At 46.4% G+C, this 24,267-nt stretch overlaps 1 protein-coding gene across 3 annotated transcripts in view; it reads left to right on the top strand.

The window, feature by feature from the left end:
* The window catches only part of SORL1 (sortilin related receptor 1), a 167,210-nt gene that overhangs the window by 119,571 nt on the left and 23,372 nt on the right, over window positions 1-24,267 (top strand). For all 3 annotated transcript variants that reach the window (XM_032638925.1, XM_032638924.1, XM_032638923.1), the window contains 13 exons: window positions 1,777-1,902; window positions 4,340-4,447; window positions 5,555-5,686; window positions 6,679-6,810; window positions 7,462-7,596; window positions 8,432-8,587; window positions 11,963-12,112; window positions 16,551-16,682; window positions 18,040-18,166; window positions 18,327-18,496; window positions 21,869-21,981; window positions 22,223-22,327; window positions 22,991-23,063. In XM_032638925.1, the coding sequence (XP_032494816.1) occupies window positions 1,777-1,902; window positions 4,340-4,447; window positions 5,555-5,686; window positions 6,679-6,810; window positions 7,462-7,596; window positions 8,432-8,587; window positions 11,963-12,112; window positions 16,551-16,682; window positions 18,040-18,166; window positions 18,327-18,496; window positions 21,869-21,981; window positions 22,223-22,327; window positions 22,991-23,063 (1,659 nt within the window). The remainder of the gene's footprint in view (window positions 1-1,776; window positions 1,903-4,339; window positions 4,448-5,554; window positions 5,687-6,678; window positions 6,811-7,461; window positions 7,597-8,431; window positions 8,588-11,962; window positions 12,113-16,550; window positions 16,683-18,039; window positions 18,167-18,326; window positions 18,497-21,868; window positions 21,982-22,222; window positions 22,328-22,990; window positions 23,064-24,267) is intronic.

Genomic DNA, 24,267 nt, shown 5'->3' with positions numbered 1-24,267 from the left:
AAAAATTCAGAAAAAGAGAGTATGTTAAGCATTCCAGCCCTACCTGGCCACTTGAATGAAATGGTGCAGATTAATTAGTCTTTCTTGACCCAGCATCTGTGATGGAATCTGGAGATCTCAAACATGCCTCCCAGAATTGTCATTTGGAAACTTCATTAACGCTCTGAAATTGTTTTCAACTGGAATTGAAATGCATAGGCTGAATAATAACAAGTACATCAGTATGGCAATGAGTTTAGGCGACAGTATCTTTTATGAAAGCGAGCAAGGCTTTGGTGAGGAATTTTTTGAAGGGCTGTCAGATTTGTAAAACCAATAAATCAGAAGTATTCCAGGCAATGGCTGTTACTGGGGCCAAGCTCATGTAACATGCATGATACACTTATTCCTCTTATCAGAGATAAGTATATTTTAAAAAGATGTTTAATGGATTCTGATTGCCAAAGGCTGTAAAATATTGAAACTTCCTGTAGACTTATTTGCATGCTACCGGATATAGCCTTGGTCTTTGAGGAGATAAGTCAACAGATGTTGGACACCCGTTTGTTGTAAAGTGGTTTGAAAAATCAGGTGCTTTGTATTTCAGACTGTTGCAAAAAAAATAGCCTCAAAGGCAGTAGAAATTCTAGAGGGCATTGGAAGCCCATTTTCCCAACCCTTGAGTCACTATTACCAACCATCTCGATTGAATAAATAACTATGGTGTGCACTCAACAACCCACTGTTGTTTGTTTTGCCTCCTTCTGTTGCTAGAACGTCCTGTCCACACAGTTAAACCAAGAGAGCCCGTCTGTCTTGGTTATATTATTTTATGCCAGTTGTAAACAAGGCCAGCGCTGGCTTTCAGCAACAAACAGACACAAACTGCTCTCTGTGTCAGAGGAGGAAAGGGAAATCTGATGCAGAAGGCGCTTAGTAGCGTTGGTTGGGGTTGAGGCAGATACTATGCCTTTGAAATAGTCTTTGACCGAGGTTTTGGGACGGTTTCTAAACGACTTCCAGGTGGCCTCAGCCCATGTATGCAGATGAACCTGTTAATTTATAACAGTGGCTCTGTTTCACTTGCCTGTTTTTTTTTTTTTTTTTTCTTTTAATGACTGTAGAGAATGCCCCGTATTATTGGCTGGTAGATGTCTCTCTCAACTGTCCAGAAAGTTAGATTTTGGATACGTCTTTTATTCTCTTCAGACCTGAGGTTTTCCACATTTGAAATTGGGTGGTTTATTTAGAATTATAAAATCATGGCTTTTCAGAACTTATAGGGGTCCTTAGATATGAAAATAGATGATGAAATTGAGGCCTCCACACAGTGGGGACCAGCTTTAGAACCCAGTTCCCTGAGCACACACTGCCTGTCCTTATCCTGCAGAATCCGGATGAGTGAGAAGATAAAGTAGCCAGGTAGGGTGGAGAAAGCACAGGCTTTGGATTTGGACAGCCCTGGTGCCATTACTTCATTATCTTTGTGAATGTGGGCGAGCTTCTTAGTGTCCTAAGCCTGTTTCTCATCTGTAAAAGGGGGAACACTTCTTACCTCATAAATCGTTGTGAAAGTGACTGACTTTTTTAACATGTATATCTGTGCTTGTATCGCTGATAAACTCAGAGCCTCAAGCTGTTGCCCATTTAGGAGGCTGCATTCCACCTTAAGGGCAGCCCCGGGTCATTCATACCTGTGATCTAGTACAAGCCTTCTCTCCACTTGGCCCCTGATGGTGATGGGAGCACGGAGGTGAGGGACGTCTTGACCATTTCTCTCTTCTCCTTCTCTGGCAGCCATCTATCACACCTGTGAGGCCTCTAACTTCCAGTGTCACAACGGGCACTGCATCCCCCAGCGGTGGGCGTGTGACGGTGACATGGATTGCCAAGACGGTTCTGATGAAGATCCAGTCAACTGTGGTAAATGCAGATGCTTTGTCCCCACGCAGAGCATTTCCCATGTCTGCTGTTCCGGAAGATAGACAACAGACAGGCCAGGAAATTGAATGGTGTCCCGCCGGGCCCGGGTGCCCACTCTGACCACTAGTGAGCCCACAATTTCTGTGCGGCACTGCCGTGCAATGTGTAGGCCTGGGTTATGTAGTCTTAATCCTTGGGCAAGCAGGTTGCCTCACTGCTTGCCCATAACAACTTTGAAGAAAAGAAATAGAAACCCACTAACCCACCCGGAGCACTAAATGCAGTCACATTACCAGTGTTCTGCCAGAAGTTAGCCAAGAGTTACTATATAAATGGTACATTTTATGGCTAAGAGCTCTCTGTTATGGCCTCTTGGGAAAATGGCTTACCACTCGTTAAGGCAGAACTTGTTCCATATGATCTATTAAAAAAAGGATTCTGAGATAATCATTCGAATTAACCACAAAATAGCTGTCGTACAAACACAATACATAAAATGCTTTTGCACACCAAATTTTTTAAAAAAATTTGTTTTATATTGGAGCATAGCTGATTTGCAATGCGTTAGTTTCAGGTGTGCGGCAGAGTGATTCAGTTACACATACACAGGTATCTGTTCGTTTTCAGATTCTTTTCCCATATAGGTTATTACAGTGTACTGAATAGAGCTCCCTGTGCTCGACAGTAGGTCCTTGTTGATTATCTATTTTATATAGAGTAGTACGTACATGTTAATCCCAACCTAATTTATCCCTCCCCCCAACCTTTCCCATTTCACACCAAATAGTTTTAAAGCTCTCTCTCCTTACCCTCTTGCCGTGTGTCTGTGGGAAAGACTCCCTGTTTTGTCCTTATAGTCTCAATATTCTGCTCACACAATACTTCTGACACTTCTTGGCCACCAAATGTGTGTTTTCCATATCAAGCAATTCCCCGACACCGGCATGTCCTACAGTTTAACTCAATCCTGACACTGTCTTCCTCAAGGCAGTGTCACATCACACAGCCCCCACTTCAGATGCTAGTCACAAGTCCTATGTTGTCACATGTTCTTCTGATCAACCAGCTGTAAATCTGGGTTCCTACAACCTCTTCTTTGGGTTTGATAATTTGCCAGAATGGCTCAGAGCACTCGGCGAAACAACATTTTCCAGTTTATTATAAAAGGTCATGATAAAGGAGAGAGGTGAACAGCCAGATGGAAGAGAGCCCAGAGCCCAGGGCAAGGTACGGGGAGGGCCATGGGCCTTCCACGCCCTCTCCAAGCCCCACCACCCTCCAAGCACCTCCACGTGTTCAACAGCCTGGAAGCGGTCTGAACCGCCTACTTTTGGGACTTGGCGGGGTGGGGCTTCATCACTTAGGCATGATCCATCGTGAGCTCAGTCTCCAGATCTCTCCTCTTCCTGGAGTGGGGATGGGCTGGAAAGCGCCAGGCCTCTAATCGTCGCATGGCTTTTCTGATGACCAGCCCCCCCAGTCACCTCATTAGAACAAAAAACTTTCCCATCGCTCAGGAAATTATAAGCGTTTTAGAAGCTTGATGCCAGTAACCGGGGGCAGAGACCAATATACATCTTTTCTGTTATTTCATACCATACGTCCCTGATGTTCATGGGGTTGTACTCATTGTCTGCGTGCTGTTCTATATTCTGCTCCTTTCATGGCACAATATTAACTGGCCTGCTGGAAGTGATTTTTAGGCCACATGTCTGGCAGTAGCTCTCTGTTCAGGAGAAGGGGTGACCTAGCGCTAAGAATTCTATGCTAAGTGCGAAACCTAAGATTCTTAACGTTTCTAGGACAAACTTTCTCCAAAAGGGCTTCGGTTTACAATTCCCGAAGAATTAAGACAGTGAGTGATTTAAGAGTGTCCTACTTTTTTCCATCCACTTGAAGCTTTTCTTTTAATTTACATTAAAAAAAAGTTTTTTTTGATTACGTAAGAAAAATCTGCTCAGTTCCCTCCCTTTGCTGTGTATCCTTTCAGAATATTTTTTGTGCATATATGCAAATTTAAATATACTACGTGTTCTTGTCCTGTTTTACACACGTAGTATGCCACGTACCTTGGTTTTCCACGTAACTGTATATCTAGGACTTGTTTTTACGTAGTGCTTCTTCAGTCTCTTAGTAACAGGCTAGTGTTCTTGTACAGTAATTACACAGTCCCCTATTGACGGATACGTAGGTGGTTTTCAATCTATTACAAACAGTGCTACAATGAATAACCTTGTGCCTCTGTTATTTTTCACTCGTGTAGGTAGATTACTTTTCTTAAGTGCCATTGCTGGGTCACCGTATGTATACGTCTATGATAGTGATAGCTCTCCGTAGGGTGGCACAAATACCCGTCACCTCCCCAGCCCCCCGGCCAAACAATGATGTGAGTGCTTGCCTGTTTCCTTATTCTGCTTCTTCTTGAATCACATTCCAGAGAAGAAGTGCAACGGATTCCGCTGCCCGAATGGCACCTGCATCCCGTCCAGCAAACACTGCGATGGTCTGCACGACTGCTCGGATGGCTCAGACGAACAGCACTGTGGTGAGTCCTCACCCTGCCTGGGGGGCGCCTTGTGGCTGTGAGTGAAGGGCACACGTTGGACTAAGTGCTTTCATTTCCTCAGTACCTGCCTGCAATTAGCTTGTAAATGCGGTGACCCCAAGTTCTCCACCAGGACTCAGAGGGATGGAGTTGGGGAGGTGCGGTTTGGGGGAAGGAGAACAGGGGAGAGAGCCGTGGTGGGTGACTGTGGAATTAGGTCATGGTCCATGATCATCTTTGTTCAACTGCAGTATGTCCTGTGAATGGACCAATGGTTTGGAATTGGACACTTATTTCTCCTACTTCATTGGTTTTCCTAGTTGCTGACTATCACTCGGGTAATAGTTTTAGGCCCAGTGACCCTTTTTATGCCCAGTTTTTTTGGACCCGGAAAGGTTTTCTGGAGTCAGTGGTGCCCATCCTGGGGAAGAGCAGGCTGGAGACCCAGGAATGAGCCAGCGTGGCAGTTCAGGTCTGAAGGCCACCGTCTCGCCGTGTCTTCACGTGGCCTCCTCTGTGCCTGCATCTCTGTTGCCTCTTATATGGACACCACTTCTATTGATGCTTTTGATCAGTTTATCAATTGATTTATCTCCCTTTACCTGGATTACTTCTGTAAAGTCCTATCTCCAAATACAGTCACACTGGGGATTAGGGCTTCAACATAATATAAGTTGGGGGCGGGGGAATTCCCTTGCGGTCCAGCGGTTAGGACTCCGTGCTTTCATAGCAACAGTTTTCCAGGCCCCATATCGGAGAGTCAGTATTTGATCGATAAGTGGTTAAGATCATGGGCTTTGATGTCAGGCAGCTCTGGGATTTAGGTCCGGCTCCACCCTCATCCACTGTGTGCTCTTGGCAAAATACTTAACACTGCCACCCCCTGTGCTTCATTTGGAAAACAGGAGAGTAAAACCTCTCATCATATTGTCCTGGGAGTTTAACGATGTACTAGAGCTCAGGGTTTGCTCAAAGCAAACGCTCGGTGACTGTGCCTGTTACTCCCATCTCCCGAATGCGCGTCTGGCCAGGGTGCATCCTCCCAGGGCCCACGAGGCCTCCGGCCCCGGGGGCTCACAGCCTCTTTCCCTTGCTGGACCCTTCCAGAGCCCCTCTGTACTCGCTTCATGGACTTCGTGTGTAAGAACCGCCAGCAGTGCCTGTTCCAGTCCATGGTGTGTGACGGTATCGTCCAGTGCCGCGATGGCTCGGACGAGGATGCGGCGTTTGCGGGATGCCGTGAGTGGGGCGGGGGGAGGGGGGTCACTCGCGGGCACTGGGCTGCCTGGGGATGTGCCTCCATCTAGTTTACAAGGTCTCGATTGAGGGTCCAGTCTTGCCTTTTCTGAGAAGGCTCACCTTTGTTGCTTCGGAAACTTGCTTGTTAGTTGTACAGATAAACGGGAGGACAGAGGATGACCGAGACCTTGGCCCACATGTCAACTTCACCCACAGGCTTTCTTGCGCCCCCATCACTGAGTGGCCCCCTTGCCTTGCTGCAGTGTCTTCACCGCACTCACTTCCACTTTGCACGCTGTGCGCTTATTTTGTGGGCTGCCTCCCCCAGCTGGAGTGTGTGTGCATGAGAGCAGGTCTTTGTCTCGTTCACTGCTACAGCCCTGTTCCCCAACACTGCCCTGCACGAATTACATCGGGCTGGCCAAAAAGTTCGTTCGGGTTTTCCCGTGCTGTCACGGACGAACCCAAACAAACTTTTGGGCCAACTCAATAGTAGGTACTTGCGTCAGTCTGCTTGGGATGCCAAAACAGAGGACCACAGACTGGGGGCCTTCAACAACAGAAAGGTGATCTCTCACAGTTCTGGAGGCTGTACATCCAGGGTTAAGATGGCGGCAGGGTTGGCTTCCTCTGAGGCCCCTCTCCTTGGCTTGTGGATGGCCGTCCTCTCCCTGTGTCTGCACATGGTCTTCCTGCTGCACCTGTGTCCTCATTTACTCTTCTGATAAGGACACCAGTCCTGTTAGATTGGGGCTCTACCCTCATGACCTCACTTTAACTTAATGACCCCTTTCAAGACCTTATCTCCAAATACAGTTGCATTCTGAGTTGCTGGGGCCAGGCCTTCCACTGACTCACTTTCGAGGGATCCTTCAGCCGTGCAGTCTCTTGGTGGAGGACGTTCGTTCTTTCCTCTCGTTTCCAAACAGCAGTGTTATATTGAGCTCTTCGGTGTAGAAGCAATCTGGACTTTTCGGGTGTTCCTTCCCTAGCTCCAGGCCCCGAGTTCCACAAGGTGTGTGATGAGTTCAGTTTCCAGTGTCAGAATGGAGTGTGCATCAGTTTGATCTGGAAATGCGACGGGATGGATGACTGCGGTGATGACTCTGATGAAGCCAGCTGTGGTAAGGAGACCTGGGGTTTGCCTCCTCGCTTCCCTGATCTCCGGGTTGAAGGCTCCTGAAGTTAAGGAGGGGGCGCTCGGCCCATTCTGGCACCGGCTTTGCCATCTCCTTCCTCAGCCACAGTTCCTGCCAGTTCTTGAATCCACGTGTAAGGAATTGAGTCTTAAAGTGAGAACCTACCCCCCAGCAGGGGTCAGGGAGTATTTATTCCGTTTTCTTTTCTTTCCCCAGTTAGGAAGTTCACGTTATATATAAGGAATATGATGGAAGAGTTATGATAAATATTTTGGAATGTGCTTCCCCCTCCCCTGTAAAGGTTACAGATGCCACAACGTAATAGAAATCACTGTTCACCATCACGTTGTCATCAGTAGTTAGGTCATTCCTTTGGTGAAGTGTCAAAATTAAAACTCAGGTATCATTAGCAAGACATAGAGGCATACGTCAGAGAATGTGAGACGGAATCCAGGAAGGTGGGCTTTTGTTTGTGGATATGCTCTTGTCTCCCGATGCGTCCAGGAAGCTGCCTTGTCCTTCTCTGGGAGGACCTTGTGGGCTGCCTTGGGGCTTGGGTGAGGAGCCTGTGTGTCCTTGGAGCTCTGTGTTCACAGCGTGCAGGGCAGATGACTGACCATGCGGTTCACCCCCCAGAAAACCCCACGGAGGCCCCCAACTGCTCCCGCTACTTCCAGTTCCCGTGCGAGAATGGGCACTGCATCCCCAACAGGTGGAAATGCGACAGGGAGAACGACTGCGGGGACTGGTCTGATGAGAAGGACTGTGCAGGTGAGGGTCCGGGGCAGCCCCATCTCTGAGACATGCCAGCGTCCTCCCACCTGTTCACACAGAATCCAGCTCTGTCTCTTTGGTGCCTGGCTTAGGCAGTGATTTTTTTAGGGGGGAGGGGGGTAACTCTCTCTCTGAGTTCTTTTCTCTCCCCATCCCACTGTGAAAGCAGCCCGGTTGATTTCTCCTGTTCCGAGGGTTATGCTTTCCAGGGCACAGTGAGGACTTTAGAGCCTGGCTACCCCGAGTGTGGCCTGCAGACCCACAGCTCCTTGTTAGAATGGCAGCCTCTGACCCCACCCGAGGCCTCCCTCCTGACTCAGCGTTTGCATTGTAACGAGCGCTCTGGGTGACGCATGGGCCATGACACATTTATGTGTACGTGATACACGCCAGGGGAGCACTGGTGTGGGCGGTGTGCCCATCCCTTTCCTTCTTGGTGTTCTTGTCCCGGAGCCGGTCTCGGGAAGGTTGGCGTTAAGTTAAGCAGAACAGGGTTTATCCTCCACAGGAATTAATTCTCCCACCCACCCTGTGCATTCCAAGTCCTTCCACCAGCCTGCATGAGCCCCTGTGAAAACTAACTCATCCAAATGTTAGCCCAAATCAAATCAAATAGGTAAGGTGAATCCGCTCCAAAGAAGGGAAGAGAATACAGTCTGTTCTGACACCCCATCATAAATGATTTTTCACTGTTCAGAACCGTGCCTGACACCGGCCTCCCTGGGCTGGTGCAGCTAAATCTGGGACATCCATAGTAGGTTTGGGACACATTTGGGTCTCAGATCAAGCTTCCTGTAACATTTTGGGTTTCCTTGCTTGGTGTTTTTCTCAGATTCACATATTCTTCCCTCCCCTACTCCCGGGCCCTCTACGTGTCTGCCCAATTACTACCGCTGCAGCAGTGGGGCCTGCGTGATGGACAGCTGGGTGTGTGACGGGTACCGAGATTGTGCAGACGGCTCAGATGAGGAAGGGTGCCCCTCGCCTGGTGAGTACTGCACCCGGCCCTGGCCCGTGGCACCTGCTTTGAGGAGAGGACCTCTGGGGCTACGCCCTGGGCACAGCCTGGCTGAGGGCAGTACCCTGCCCTCTGGGACTCTGCTCTGTGGCCAGGCCCCTTCTCACCTCCAGAGCAGGGAGACCCTGGGGAACTCAGAAGTCATCTTCTATCACTGCCCTCTGATCTTCCTGCAGGGAAAGGCCAGCCGCCCTGCTTTCCTCCTTGGCTGTGGTTGGGTCTCCTTTGCTTCCTCTCCACAGGAGGTTACCATGGGAATTATAGGGGAGCTGTCTGTGTGTATTAAACTCCCGGGGCGGTGCAGGGTACAGAACCCGAGTCTCTGGCTTGCGAGTTGGCGGCCATCCTATTAACAGAAGGGTAAGCACTGCCATCTAGTGGCTGAACACAGAGAGGCTCTGGAGGTCTGAGAGTGACCGGATTGCTGGAGGTCTTGGTGAACCGTGAGACCACCGCCTAGGGCACACCCTTAACTGCAGGCAGAATTGTATCCTTTCCTAAACAGTTTTCCATTTCAAACTCAGTTATAATAAAATAATAGATCATTGCTTGCCATGGTTTACATAATTCTTTTCAGCAAACGTATAGGTCAATACTCTGATTTTCCTCCTTTAAGACTTGTTTTCATCCCATCTCTTCCCTGTTTAAAATCATCACTGGTTTCCACTTGCCCTTTTTGTCCAGAAGATAGACCCTAACCCCAGAGTCCTATTTTCAAGGCCCCGTTTGAGCTGATCTTTCCTTGCTTGCCATTACTTTTCACTTCTGCAAGCTGCACTCCTCACCCACCCTGGACACACCTGCTTCTTCTCTGCCTAGATTCCTCCAGTAGGGTTCTTGCCCTTATCAGACCCGACCTCGTCCCCCTACTTTCCCTCTCTGTGAAACCCACTGTCGGTCAGGGCAGACAGAAACACAGGTTTCGTAGTTAAAGGAGACCTCAATATGTTGTCAGTATTTCTCAAAGTACAGCATGAAGCCCACCTGTAATGGAATCACTTGGGGTGTTTATAAAATTATAGAATCAGGACTTCTGCCTGGAGCCCGGGAGCTCCCCGTGTGAATGGTAGGTTGACTAAAGATTGAGGCTCCTCTTTCAGGCAGGTAGGGTTTTATTCCCCTTCTCAAGACCCACCCCCACAGAGCGTTCATTGAGTTCTGTAGCTGATGTCCACCCCTTTTCCAGTGTCATTGAACTCTGCCCTGTTGTCCTTTTGGCGCTGAACTATGAACAGCCATGTGTTACTTCTTGGTCATTGCATGCGCATAAATCTTTCCTTTCCATAGCGATTGTGCCGGACCTCGTGTTTTAGTCTGAATCTCCCACTCTGCCTACCACAATAATAGGCAGATAGCCAGTGCCCCGTAAATGCTTCTCAGATTAAAACAAATGAAAAAAAAAACCCTTCTGTCTCTGCCCTTTTCCCCCAAGGCCCATCTCTCTGTAGTAACTTGATTGTCCCTCTCTCAAAATTGCCTGTTGGTTACTGAAACTGAGCAGGATGTTAACCAACTCTAGCAAATTCGGACTAATTCAGTGAGCAGATTCCTGTTTAGATGCTGCATTCAGCTTTTTTGAATTCTTTTTTTATGTATGTTGCCCGTGTAACGTTAAATTGGCACCTAGCTCTCAGATCTTATTTCTTCACTGGATAAGCCTCTGAACTGGATTCTCTGCCTCATGTCTCCCCCTTTGCGATTTATCTTCCAAGAAGCCTAATACATACTAATACGTAATTATATCCTCTCTCAGCCTGGACCCCCCGATGGTGCCCTTACTGTCCTGGTGTAAGCGCCATGATGTGCCTCGGCCCAGTCCTCTGGCCTCATTTTTTTCTCCCACTCTTCTCCAGGCACTTTGTTTTAGCAGAGTGCTTCTGGGGGTTGGAGAGGCCCTTTGAAAATCCAGTTATCCAACTGTGGACTACACACAGTATCCCAAAGCTAATCATTGCTTTCTCTTGTTTGTTGGCTCAGGTTATTTTGTATCTTTTGCTGGTGCCTCCTCCCTTTCAGCAGCCTTTTGGTGTAACTTTCCACAAGGTCACCGTATCAGGTGATTTCTCAGCTCCATTGTTTCCCTTGGAGATATCCCTTCTAAGAGGAGCTTGGCGTCTCCTATCTCGGCTGACTGTTCTCCCAGCCTGCTGCCTGTCCTTACCCTGGGGCTTCACTGCCCTCCCTGGAATTCTCTTTGCCTTTCTCCTGATTTAGATTCCCCGTTTTCCTGGACCTTGTGTCTTGCTTTTTCTTGGTTTACTCCCTTGTTTTGCTGGAGCACACCCTCTGGTAGCTTTGTCAGGTGAATATGATGATATGGTGCCCGAGGACACGGTGATGATGGCCTTCATTCAAGGTGTTTATCTCGAGTTTCTCTGGTTTGTGTGGGTTGTCTGGGGCACAGGCATCTTCTGGGAGGTTGCTTCTCCATCCTTAGGACTCGCTTTACTTCTCTCACGTTGCAGCTCCTTTTTTCTATATCTCAGATCTTTCCTCTTGGTTTTTAGTTTAATCCCACATTTTGGTAGAGCACATTTTCCAGAAATTTCCTGAGAAAGAGTACATGGGAGGTATATTTGAGGCCTTGCTTGTCTGAAAGTGTTTTTCTTCCGTGTTCAGACCTGATTGGTTACTGGGCTGAGTTTGGAATTCTAGACTGTAAAAAAAAAAACATGTATATATATATATATATATATATATATATCTCCTTCAGAAATTCAAAGACATTGGTATTTCTGTCTTCAGAAAGCAGCTCTTGGAAAATCCAAAGCCATTTTGATTGGAATCTTTTATATGTAATCTGTTTTTACTGTCTGGAAGCTTGTAGAATCTTCCTTTTGGTACCAGTGTTGAAATTTCACAGTGATGTACTTTGCTGTGGGTCTCTTTCTATCTAATGTGGTGGATGGCACTGATGTCCTCTTTTATTCTGGAAATTTACGTATTTTAGTTTTGGAAAATTTTCTTGAAATAGCCCTTAGTATTTTCTTCTCTCTTTTCTTTTTCTTCCTGGAACTCTCGTCAGTAATATGTTGAATCTCCTGATCTAGTCCACTGACATTTTTAAAACTTAAAAAAATTTTTCTTCAATCTTTTCTTTTTCTACTTTCTGCAAGATTTACTCACCTCTGTCTTCAAAGCCTTCAACTAAGTTTGGGCCTGAGAGAGAGAAGGATGAGATCCCTGTGTCTTGTCAACCTGCCGCCTTGCACCAGAGCTCACGTTTCTGTTCAGGTCCCCATCGTAATTTCTAAAGCACCGAGATCTCCAACACACCCAATAGGTCGCTGTTGCTCGCCAGCCCCTCAGTACTAAAAAGTGAATTTTAAAAATCTTTTCTTCTAGCAAATGTCACTGCTGCCTCCACTCCCACCCAGCTTGGGCGATGTGACCGATTTGAGTTCGAGTGCCGGCAACCGAAGAAGTGTATCCCCAGCTGGAGGCACTGTGATGGCCTTCAGGATTGCCAGGACGGCCAGGACGAGGCCAACTGCCGTGAGTCATCAGCGGGGCCATCTCCCCCAGGGAAGACTTCTAGAGGCAGGATGTCTTGTGCTTCTGCTTTGTTTCTCATAATAATAATTCTGGTATTATCTCCATTTTAGAGATAGGAAAGTTAAGCTTCAAAGAGGGTCACTAGCAGACTGGGGCATTTATTCAGTATTTTTTTGTACAAAATTGTGATCTTTTCATCAAACCATGTTGAAAGTTCTCGTAGGGAGGAATACTCCAAAATAACACAGAGAAATTAAATGGGAATTAGTGTAAAATCCTGCTCTTATATTAAAAGAGTGAACAAAGTGGGCCTTTGGGACATTAAAATAACAGGGCAGATTGATCCAACACTTACCATAATAATAGTAGGAACATCTGAGCCAAATAAGTATAGTAAGAAGAACATTAAACATAATTAACAAAGAAGAAATGAAGTAGGGCCTTCCTCCTGGGTGGGATTAATTCATTAATGGGTATTCTTTAAATAAGTTTCTTTAGCCTGTTTCAAATCTGCCTTATACATAAGGATGTTGCTTGGTCAAGGTCTTAAAATCAAGGTGTACCCTATCTACAATTTTCTTCAATCCATTAATCGGATAACCCTATCAGCAAAGGAAATGGGATTCGTGTGACATGCCTCTTCTTAGAGAAGCTGGCCCCTGAAGGCCACTACATTCTGTTCTAAGTGCCCATTAATCATTTGTTTAATAATCAGTTTAAGAATTTTTGGAGATTAATGACAGCCTTATTCCCAGGTTCTAAAAACTATGTTCTCCCTTTTAAAATATTGAGACATGGGCTTCCCTGGTGGCGCAGTGGTTGAGAGTCCGCCTGCCGATGCAGGGGACGCGGGTTCGTGCCCCGGTCCGGGAAGATCCCACATGCCGCGGAGCGGCTGGGCCCGTGAGCCACGGCCGCTGAGCCTGCGCGTCCGGAGCCCGCGCTCCGCAACGGGAGAGGCCACAACAGTGAGAGGCCCGCGTACCGCAAAAAAAAAAAAAAAAAAAAAAAAAAAAAAAAAAAAATAATAATAAAATAAATAAATAAAATAAAATATTGAGACATGTTTCATAAAGAAACCTCAAACATCCTCCAGCTTTACTGTTCAGCTGTTCTTTGATTATGTTTCACCACATTCTTACCAAGTGGAGTAATTCTGTGATGGGGATCTTGGTATTTTCCGAAACAATCCCTTCTGGGCATGGAGTCCTTCCCTGACTCTCCTGTATAAAGTCCCCATCACTCTCTTACTATTACTGTCTTTATGTTTCTTTGTAGCTCTTACCACTATCTAAAGTAACGTATTTGTTTGTTTACTCATTTGCTGTTTCTCTCAATAGAAGGTAAACTCTATGAGGGTAGGTCCTTTGTCTGTTTGACACATCACCATATCCTTAACATCCTGAATAGCAGCTGATTCATGGTAGGACCTCCGTAAATGTTCACTGGATGGATGGATGGATGAATTCCATCTTGGGCTTCTGAGACTGTTCACTAGTAGTTCTCAAACCTTTTCTAGATGTTCTAATGTAGTTTTATATGTAACCAAGCCCCCCACCCAAGCTCCCCCAGGCCAACCAATTTTTGCTCAGCAAATGACAGAACTGTATGATACAAGGATTCTCTTAAAAAACTAAATTCTGTACCTCCATCCTGGAGACATTCAGTGAAGTCTTAATCCTTCTTTCACAAGGAAATTCATCAGTTGAGGACAGCTGTTATAGTATTCTGCCCCCACCTCCCACTTCCAAACCCTGTATCTTTTCATCTCTAGTAAAAGCTCCCAGGATCCTTTACCTGTTCCTCTGGACCATCCTGCTTGCTCTTGTGAGAACATTATCCAGTTTCTCTACCTACGTCTCAGAGTGTGGTTTTCAGAAGTGGATGCAGTGCTTCAGATAGAAAACAGGATCACCTTGTTCTAGAACAGAAGTCCTCAGTGCTGGCCAATTCTGCTGAATCACTGTGGAGCTTGTAAATACGACACACGTCCAGTGTCGTGTTTCTGCCTCAGTAGCTTTGGGGCAAGTCCTAGGAATCTGTATGTTTTAGACGTTCCCCAGAAGACTATTAAGAACCACTGTTGTAGATTCTCTACTGTCGGATAATCACCATGGTTTAGTGGTCTGTTTGGATTTCTTCTAGTGTGGGTAGAGTCATTGTATGGAACGTTGTGTGTATATTTCCATGGGGTGGGGGGCATAAGCTAGGAGGAGTCTGATTCAGAGTCCCAGTGGAGAAATTACAGTCTGAACTCAGGAAACCGAGGTAGAATCCCAATGTAAGATCTGGGCAAATTACAATATTTCAAGTGTGTATTAGTCTCCTATGGCCACTGTAATAAATTACCACAAACTTAATGCCCTAAAATAACACACATTTATTATCTTACAGTTCTGTAGGTCAGAAATCTGATAGACGTCTCACTGGCTGAAACTGAGATGAAAGCATGACTGAGTCCTCTGAAGGCTCCAGGGCAGAATCCGTTTCCTTGCTTTTCTCAGCTTCTAGAGGCCTCCTTCCTCCATTTTCAAAGCCAGCAACATTCTGTCTCTCTGATCCTTCTTTGGTCTTCACATCTTCCTCTTTGACCACAGCTGGGAAAGGGTCTCTGCTTTATTTATTTATTTATTTTTGGCTGTGTTGGGTCTTCGTTTCCGTGCGAGGGTTTTCTCTAGTTGCGGCGAGCGGGGGCCACTCTTCATCGCGGTGCTCGGGCCTCTCACTGTCGCAGCCTCTCTTGTTGCGGGACACAGGCTCCAGACGCGCAGGCTCAGTAGTTGCAGCTCATGGGCCCAGTTGCTACGTGGTACGTGGGATCCTCCCAGACCGGGGCTCGAACCCATGTCCCCTGCATTGGCAGGCAGATTCTCAACCACTGCGCCACCAGGGAAGGCCCGGGGTCTCTGCTTTTAAGGGCCTGTGTGATTGGATGGACCTGCCCGGGTAACCCAGGCTTAAGTCCTATGTCAAGGTCTTTACCTCAATCACATCTGCAGAGTCCCTTTCGCCTTATAAGGTGACTTTAACATGTTCCAGGGGTTTGAACATGGGCATATTTGATGCGGAGGAGCAAGAGTAACTTTAGAAGCTCTACTGGTGGGGTCGGGTTCTGATATAACTCTCCCTGTTCAGGGCCGAGCAAGCAGGTGTGAGTCTCTATAATGAAGGCCCGAGGTACCTGAACCAGGACCCGGTGCAGACCTACCTGGGGTGGCAGATGCGGTTTCTGTAGCCATTCTCATCTTTCTTCTTTTTAGGATCATTTGCAGTTACATTGTCATCGCTTCCTTTTTAGAGCCTCTCATGCAGTTTAAATCTACTTTCCAAACTGGAGAGAACATCAGATTATGGTTTCTAGCCAACGAGTTGTGTAACTCTTAACCCATCAGTGCTCTTTACTTGCATTATTTCATTGTCTGCGGAAATACTTTGAAAAGCTAAACAATTAAAAAGACTACATACAATAGACATGCCTCTTACTATTGTGATTCATCTCATTATTATTAGTCTCACTCAAACCAGAAATCAGAGGGTCATTCTGGACTGCAGACTGACAACAGGAGCAGATGATTAGGAATAAGTACCGCAGAGGAAGAGCTGCACCTTGTGGGTGCCGGCTCTCAGGTGTATTCCAGGTGCTTGATCTCACTGGGTCCTTGTAGACACAATAGGGATGGAGTTGTCACCCCAGTTTTATACCGGGGAACTGAACTTGGGCACTACAGGCAGACGTCGGAGGTTTTGCGGGTTCCGTTCCAGACCACTGCGATAAAGCGAGTCACACGGATTTTTTGGTTTCCTGGTGCATATGAAAGCCTTATGTTTACACTATATTTTAGACTGTTAAGCGTGCGGTAGCATATGTTTAAAAAATAACGTACATGCCTTAATTTTAAAATAGTTTATTGCTAAAAAATGCTCACCATCGCCTGCACCTTCAGTGAGTTGTAATCTTTTTGCCACGTGTTTGTAACATCAAAGATCACTCATCACAGAGCAACATAATAAATACAGTAATAATGAAAGAGTTCGGAATAGTGTGAGCATTACCAAAATGTGACACAGAGACATGAAGTGAGCAAATGCAGTTAGAAAAATAGCACTGGCTCTGCCACAAACCCCTCAATGTGTTAAAAAACGCAGTTATCTGCAGAGTATGATAAAGCTCAGCAAATAAAACGAGGTGCGCCTGAATTAAACAGTTAGCTCAGGCTCGTACAGAGCAGGATGTAAACCCTGATTTCTTTTGACGCCAAAGCTCTGGCCCTTCCTGAAGGCACCTTCCCCCGGTCAATGTCAAATGAAGAGGGATTAGCAAGCCAGCGTGGGGTCCCCGCCACCCCCATCCCGAGGGTCTTTTGAAGCAGAAGCTGACGAGTTCCCTTTTCCCGAACACGAGAAACCTTTGGCGACCGTGGCCCCTCGTGTGTTGCAGCCACGCGCAGCACCCTGACCTGCACAGGCCAGGAGTTCCGGTGCGAGGACGGCGAGGCCTGCATCGTGCTCTCCGAGCGCTGCGACGGCTTCCTGGACTGCTCGGACGAGAGCGACGAGCACGCCTGCAGCGGTGAGTGTGGTCCCCCAGGACCCCGGGCTCACCCTCGGCCCTGCTGGTTAGGCCCTGAGGTTGAACCCTCTTGAGCTCTTCCTCAGTCTGAAAATGCAAAGACCCTTGCTCACTGTTGGAGCTGCAGGTGAGGCGAGGCCCAGTCCCGCCTCTGATGCAGCCTCCAGCTCACCTCGCCCCTCTCAGGGAAATGTTGGTCTTAGATTGGGTGTTTTTGTTTTGTTCTGTTTTCTCTTGCTTTATTACTTGTATTGGTACTTGGATCCTTTTATTTATTTATTTTTTAAATAATCTTTTCCATTATGCTTTATCACAAGATATTGAATATAGTTCCCTGTGCTATACAGTAGGACCTTGTTGTTTATTCATCCTGTATATAATAGTTACATCTCAGAATGGGGTTTTTTTGAGTTTAAATAATGATAATTTTAATCAAAAGGTACTACTTATGAAAAATTAGGTAGTGTCTTAGAATTATGATTTGCTTAATTACAGTAGTACATTCTGTTATACAAATGAAACAATTTAACTTGATCTTTCATAGGAGTTTTTTTAATTTTTATTTCATATTGGAGTATATTAGATTGGCTTTGGAAGGACATCCCGCGTGTTGAGGCATCATTGCTCCCACAGAGCATCAGGCTTTGTGGTGGGGTGAACTCCATCCTTGTGTCTGGCATATGCATTTAGCAATCATTTGGGGGCTGCTGTAACAGTACCACCGACTGAGTGGCTTAGAAGCAACAGAAACTCATTTCTCACAGTTCTGGAGGCTAGAAAGTCTGAGATTGAAGCACCAGCAGATTTGGTGGTCTGGTGAGGTCCCACTTCCTGGTCCACAGACAGCCTGTCTTTTCTGTGTCCTCCCATGGTGGAAGGTGTGAGGGAGCTCTCTCGGCCCTCTTTTACAAGGACACTAATCTCATTTTCAAGGACTCCATCCTTATGACCTAATCATCTCCCAAGGGCCCCACCCCCTAATACCATCACATGGGGGATGGATGAGGTTTCAGCATACGGATTTTGGGGGACACAAACATTTCAGTCTGTAGCAGTAATGGATCCTGCCATGACATTGTCTTTGGATTTGTAGCATTCTCTGTTGAGAATCAGGCTTAAATCAGTGCAGACAAGGAGGTGAAATGCAAGGAGAAATGCCATGCTTGGAAATTTAGGAGACCTTGGGAAAGGTTATATAGGAAGGTCTGAACTCTTTTTTTTCTGGGTGTCTTAAGATAATGGTGGTGGCCTGACCACATCACAGTAGGTCTGCCTGAAACCAAGGAACCTGTTGGGTCCTTTGAAATCCAAGATTTCTAAGATACCAATTTCTCTTTTTTCTCCTTGCTCTCTCTAGAGGAATTAAATGTATACAAAATACAGAATCTTCAGTGGACAGCTGACTTCTCTGGGGATGTAACTTTGACCTGGATGCGGCCCAAGAAAATGCCCTCTGCTTCTTGTGTGTATAACGTCTACTACAGGTTGGTCCCATCTTTGCCGTGGGAGAAAATGATGTTTCTGTTGCCACTGGATGTTCCATAAACTCTGTGTGCGCACAGAGCAGCTCTTTGTTGACGTATTCAGACATCTCAGCCACCCCACGCGTCTTTGATGTGATGCTATCTTTGTTCTCTTGGCCAGGGTGGTTGGAGAGAGCATATGGAAGACTCTGGAAACCCACAGCAATAAAACGAACACAATACTGAAAGTCTTGAAGCCAGACACCACATATCAGGTCAAAGTCCAGGTCCAGTGTCTGAGCAAGGTGCACAGCACCAATGACTTCGTGACCCTGAGGACTCCAGAAGGATGTAAGTGCTACAGCTTATTTTTATGGCAGGGACAGGACCTTATGTGGGATTTTCAGAGTTTCCCAGGATGCTCAGGAGCGTGGAAACAAAAGTACTTGTGCTTCCTATGTGGCTGGGTTTTATGGTCCTGGCTGAGTTGTTCTTACTATGTCACTTTTTTTTTTCAATACAATTCTTTTTATTGAAGTATAGTTGATTTACATTGTTTTAGGTGTACAGCAAAGTGATTCAGTTATACACATATATATTCTTTTTCAGATTCTTTTCCATTATAGGTTATTACAAGATATTGAATATAGTTCCCTGTGCTGTGCAGTAGGTCCTTATTGTTTATTTATTTTATATATTGTAGTGTGTATCTGTTAATCCCAAATTCCTAATTTATCCCTCTCCCTCTCTCCTCTTTGGTAATCATGCGTTTGTTTTCAGTGTCTTAAAACGATTTTTTTTTAATTGAAGTGTAATTGACCTACAACACCGTGTTAGTTGCAGGTGTATGACATAGTGATTTGATATTTCTATAATTACAAAATGATCACCACACATAATGTTTTTCTGCCCCACCGTTGCCCTCTTTCTACCTCTACCTTCCGTCTCTAGGTATTTCCCAGTATTTGGTACTTAGGAGATCATCATCGTTAACGTATGAGACTCGTCAGAAGTATTGTGGGTTCATTTTAAGGAAATGTACCAAAACCCTTGGGTCATAGAGAGTTCCCTAGTTCTTCCCCCTTCACAGTAGTTGACATTGGGTGACTGTGCTGATTCCCGTGATCTCTGCTCCCCAGGTTTTGTGACCTTTTCATTTGCAGTTGCCATCAGAACCATGTTTACATTTGGAGATGTTAACATGAACCCATGTTTATCTTAATGTGCGTGTAGATGGTTACACTTAAAATATTTCTAGATCTGTGTATGTGCACAGGTTAGTACACACGCATATTTTTTCTGCTTTGTCAACTGAGAAGGCCCAGAAAAACTTTATCATTCAGATTTAGGTTTCTAATGCCTTCTTCAATAGGAGGACACAGGGCTCTTTGAAGAAATGGCCAAATCCAGACCTGGGGCAGGAGATCTGTAAGATAAGCCTGGAGCATCTGGTAGTGCCAGAGTGTAAGGAAGTGCTTACTAAGTGAAGTAAGTCAGAAAGAGAAAGCCACATATCATATGCTATCACTTGTACGTGGAATCTAGAAAAGTGATACAAACAAACTTACTTACAGAACAGAAATAGACTCACAGACATAGAAAACAAACATATAGTTACCAAAGGGAAATTGGGGGGAGGGGTAAATTAGGAGGTTGGGATTAACAGATACACACTACTAGATATAAAATAGATAAACAACAAGGACCTACTGTATGGCACAGGGAACTATGCTCAATATACAGTGGAAAAGAATCTGAAAAAAAAAAATATATATATATATATATATATATATATATATAAACCAAATCACTTCGCAGTGCACCTGAAACTAAAACAACGTTGTAAATTAACTATACTTCAATTCAAAAAAAGAAATTAAGGAAGTGCTGAACAAAACACACAAAAAAGGACCTATGAGTTATGACTTTGTTAGAATAACATTTGTTCAGTAGAGCAGAGAGAGTGCCAGAGAGTCAGCAGAAGCCCACCAGGGAAAGTGAAATAGAGAAGTTTATTACTCCCAGGTTCTGAAGGCGGTATACGCATACCTCAAGGGGCCACGCAGGAGGTCAAGGCAGGGTGCAGGCAGAGAGCAGCGGGACCTGGGGCACTCGCCTTTTTTAGGATTTGTGGGTGGAGTGCTGTGGAGTTCCTGGGCTAGGGCTGGTTTGGCCAATTCACACCAAAAAAGGGGGGTTTTGGTAAACTTCTTGGGAATCTTACCTAAGGAGCACGAGGGAGAAGGCCCTGGGAGGTGGGGAGACTTTATCACAAGGGCCCTTGGGGAAGTCATGTTAGGGATTTGCATTTGCTTGTGACTCTTTGGGCTGTGATCCGGGGCTTGCTTGGGGGCTAATGTCAATTTAAGGCCCCCTTAGCCTATTTGTCTAAATAAAATGGGTGCTGAGGCAGCAGTACCGTGGGCTAGCTTAGCTAAACTCTAAGTGGAACCATTTTTGAAATATCCCATTCGTTGATCTTCTTTCTACAGGTGGTAGCTGAGTCCCTACTACTGCTCAGGAATTAGGTTAGACACTGGAGACTCAGATGAATAAGATACAGTTCCTGCCCTCCAAGGGCTTGCAGGCCATGGCTTGTTGATGAATTCACTGTATTCGCTTGCTGAGGCTGCCCTAACGACGTACCCCAGATTGGGTGGCTTAAACCACAGGCATTTATTTTCTTCCAGTCCTGGAGGCTGGGAGTCCAAGGTCAAGGGTTGGTTTCATTCTGAGGCCTCCTTGGCCGTCTTCACGTGGTTTGCCCTCTGTGTGTGTCTGTGTCCTAATTTCCTCTTCTTATAGGGACACCAGTCACATTGGGTAAGGGGCAGTGACCTCATTTTAACTTAATGACTTTTTTGAGACCTTATTTCCAAATACACATTCTGCGGTACTGGGGGTTAAGACTTCAACCTGAATTCGGGGTTGGAGGTGCTACAGTTCAACCCTTAATATTCATCTTCAGTGGATTATCAACATGAATGACTACTGTGCAGTCAAAATGACGTTGGACTGGAAAGCACTGTAACTGGTTTCTGTGTGGTTTCTAATTGGACTCTGAAGGCAGTCACAAAAGGGGAGATCCCGAAAGGTCTCAGAAATGCCAGCAGTGAAGTTATTAAGGAACCTGCTTTGAAGGGGGTCCCTTCATTTGAATCTCGAAGTTCTGTGCTATTAGAAAGTAAGTCTTGGAACTTCCCTGGTGGTCCAGTGGTTAAGACCCCGGGCTGCCACTGCAGGGATCGTGGGTTTGCTCTCTGGTCGGGGAACTAAGATCCTGTACGCTGCGTGGCATGGCCAAAAAAAAAGAGAAAGTAAGCTTTATTTCTTTGTAGCCACACCAGTGGTTCTCTGGTTGTACGAGAGTTCAGGACAGCAGACGCCGTCCTTGACAATTAAGATCTCAGCATCAAAGCGCAGGGCCAGTGGTGACTTAGCCCGCCCACGTGATTCTATCCTGCAGCCCTTGTGAGCCCCCGGCCTGCGTCAGACTCGCTGAGCCGTGGTCTGATACGTGCAGTCATTAGATGTGTGATGAGTGCAAGCAGGCCTTGCATTCCGGAAGAGAGGAAAGGTGTTCTGTCAGCTGACAGCGCTTTCTAGGGGATAGGTCCCACTGCCAGCTCTGGATTCTTTCTCGTCCGAGTTTTAAGCTCAGGGAAATTCCTCCAGTTGATGCGTATGCAGATGGATTTTAACCCTGAGTTGCCTCTTTTCCAGTGCCAGACGCCCCTCAGAACCTCCAGCTGTCGCTCCACAGGGAAGCGGAAGGAGTGATCGTGGGCCGCTGGGCCCCTCCCGCCCACAGCCACGGCCTCATTCGGGAGTACATCGTAAGTCCCTCTGGCAGCCGGCTGTGCGCGGGTGAGCGCAAGAGATTGCCGGGGCTGGTAGAACAGAAGCATGTTCTGTGTGACAAGGAAGCGGTTTGCTGTCGCCTTGTAAATAATCATCCATCCTCTGGAACGCTTTGCATCTCACCTTCCCCTCTCTCCGCCTGCCTCCTTGCAAGATGTCGGGATGCCCAGACCTCTGGGTACCTGTCCATAGTATTTTTTTTTCTCCTCACTTCAGGTAGAGTACAGCAGGAGTGGTTCCAAGATGTGGGCCTCCCAGAGAGCTCTTAGCAACTTGACAGAAATAAGGAACCTACTGGTCAACGCTCAGTACACTGTCAGAGTGAGTGTTCACACGCGTTTTAGCCGTCCAGGTGGTCTTGGAACATGGGGAGATGGTTGGCCTTTCATGAGAACTCCGTGCCTACCTTTGTGAGATGTTTACTCGTGGTGTGCACAATACCCAACCTGTTGCTCTGGAAGCTTGTCATTTCTTTCAGTCTCGTAAACCAAGGCCACAGAGAACTTGAAATCAGACTTTGCTCAGATAACCAACAACCGATGGTAATGCAGCTTTACCTGCTTTTAACCCAGATATTCTGCTAGTGCTTTAGCTCCAATTACTTTTGCACCCACCTCTTTTCTGCTTATTTTTAGCTGCAGGGAGATGCAGAGCTATGATAAGTAGCATTAATAAAATGATATTATGGGGTTCTTACGAAATATATCATCAACATCTTCAGTAGAAAAGAGATTTTGTGCAAAACGTGTTTTGAGACCATTAAGTGTATACACAGACTCCCTCATAATTTCAGTGCTATCACAATTCCCTTTACCCAGGTTCCCTCCCGTCGTCTCTTTCCCTGTCTTATTTCAGTTGCTGGGGCCTCTGACTATCCTGAATCCCTCTGTGTATAATTTCTTCCACCCTCATAGCCAAAGCCTCACCACTTTCGCTCGTATATGTTGCCTGTATTTCATACTAATTTGCACTCTGATTTGAAAGGTGGCTGCAGTGACCAGTCGGGGAATAGGAAACTGGAGCGATTCTAAATCCATTACCACCATAAAAGGAAAAGGTAAGTGATTCCAGCATCTGCAGATTTCGAGAAGATAGAATAACCCTTTGGAAATAACTTTCAGTGTGACTGGAAAATGAAGAGGCAGAGATCAGGAAACTTCACACAGCCTCCCTCTCCCCGATACACGCACTTTTGTGGGCGTCTCCATAGTGCTTTACACACGAAGTCTTTGGGGGCGACTGTTGAAGGTAGTCCTCCTTCTAGAACTGAGCGTTTGTTATAATAAAAACATACAAAGGGATTTCCAGAGGCCTTCATGCCCTTGTTCTCAGGCACAGTATTGAAAATAGAAGGAGTCCTTCCTTCCCAGCCAAGATAAAGATGATCTTGTCCATGTGTATTTGTGGTGTTTTTAAGAGAGTGCCATGCTGACACTTGTTACTGCCCCAGGGGCACTGACCGACGATGCTTAGGTGGTAGTTTTCTAGCGCTCGAGCTGATCGGAGTCACAGCTTACGACTTGCCATGGACCTGCTCCGCATGCACCAGCTCATCTCGCTGAGCCCTCAGAACAACTATAAGAACAGATAAGGGACTGGAAAGCTTATGTCTCTGGCACGCAGTCAGTCAAGTGACAGAGCTGGGATTGGAACCTGATCTCCTGAGTCCAGAGCCTGTGCCCTGAACCACTGTACCACCTGCTTGCCGGGTGGGGCTCCTTGCCTTGCATACGTGCCTCGAGGGTGGTGTCGGGTAGGAGCTGATGAAATACTGGATGAGTGAGTGAATTGAAGCAAGTGAAACGTAGGCTCTGGCACTCTATGGGAGACAGTCCAGCTCGTCTTCCTGATTGTAGCTTTGGCGCTTGGGGCTTTCGTCTTTGGATTGGCGGGTGTTAAAGCCAGAAGTGTCGCCTGGAACGTGCTTGGGGGATTATACTTTAATCTGAGCCCGTGAGAAATAGGCTCTGGGTCATGGAGAGTCACTGTCTGGTCGCCTGTGAAATACGGTGTCATTGAGATCAGGACAGGGGCAGTTAAACTTAGTGAAGCCAGCCAGTCTGTGGAGCAGGGAGTGTGTGGGTATTGGAAAAAGTGTACCGAGTTCACACTCCCCGAGAGTTTTGATTGTGGTATTATTTTCCTCTACAAAGTCGGTCAGAACAGACTGACCATACATACTGAAAAGGAGGGACATTGGAAGGTCATGAAAAAAGCAGGTAGTACCTTGAATTCCTCATCATAAGTCACACCTGCATTTG

This window comes from Phocoena sinus, chromosome 8 (genome assembly GCF_008692025.1).
Source record: "Phocoena sinus isolate mPhoSin1 chromosome 8, mPhoSin1.pri, whole genome shotgun sequence".
NCBI lineage: Eukaryota > Metazoa > Chordata > Mammalia > Artiodactyla > Phocoenidae > Phocoena > Phocoena sinus.
This window is presented reverse-complemented; position numbering and strand designations above follow the sequence as displayed.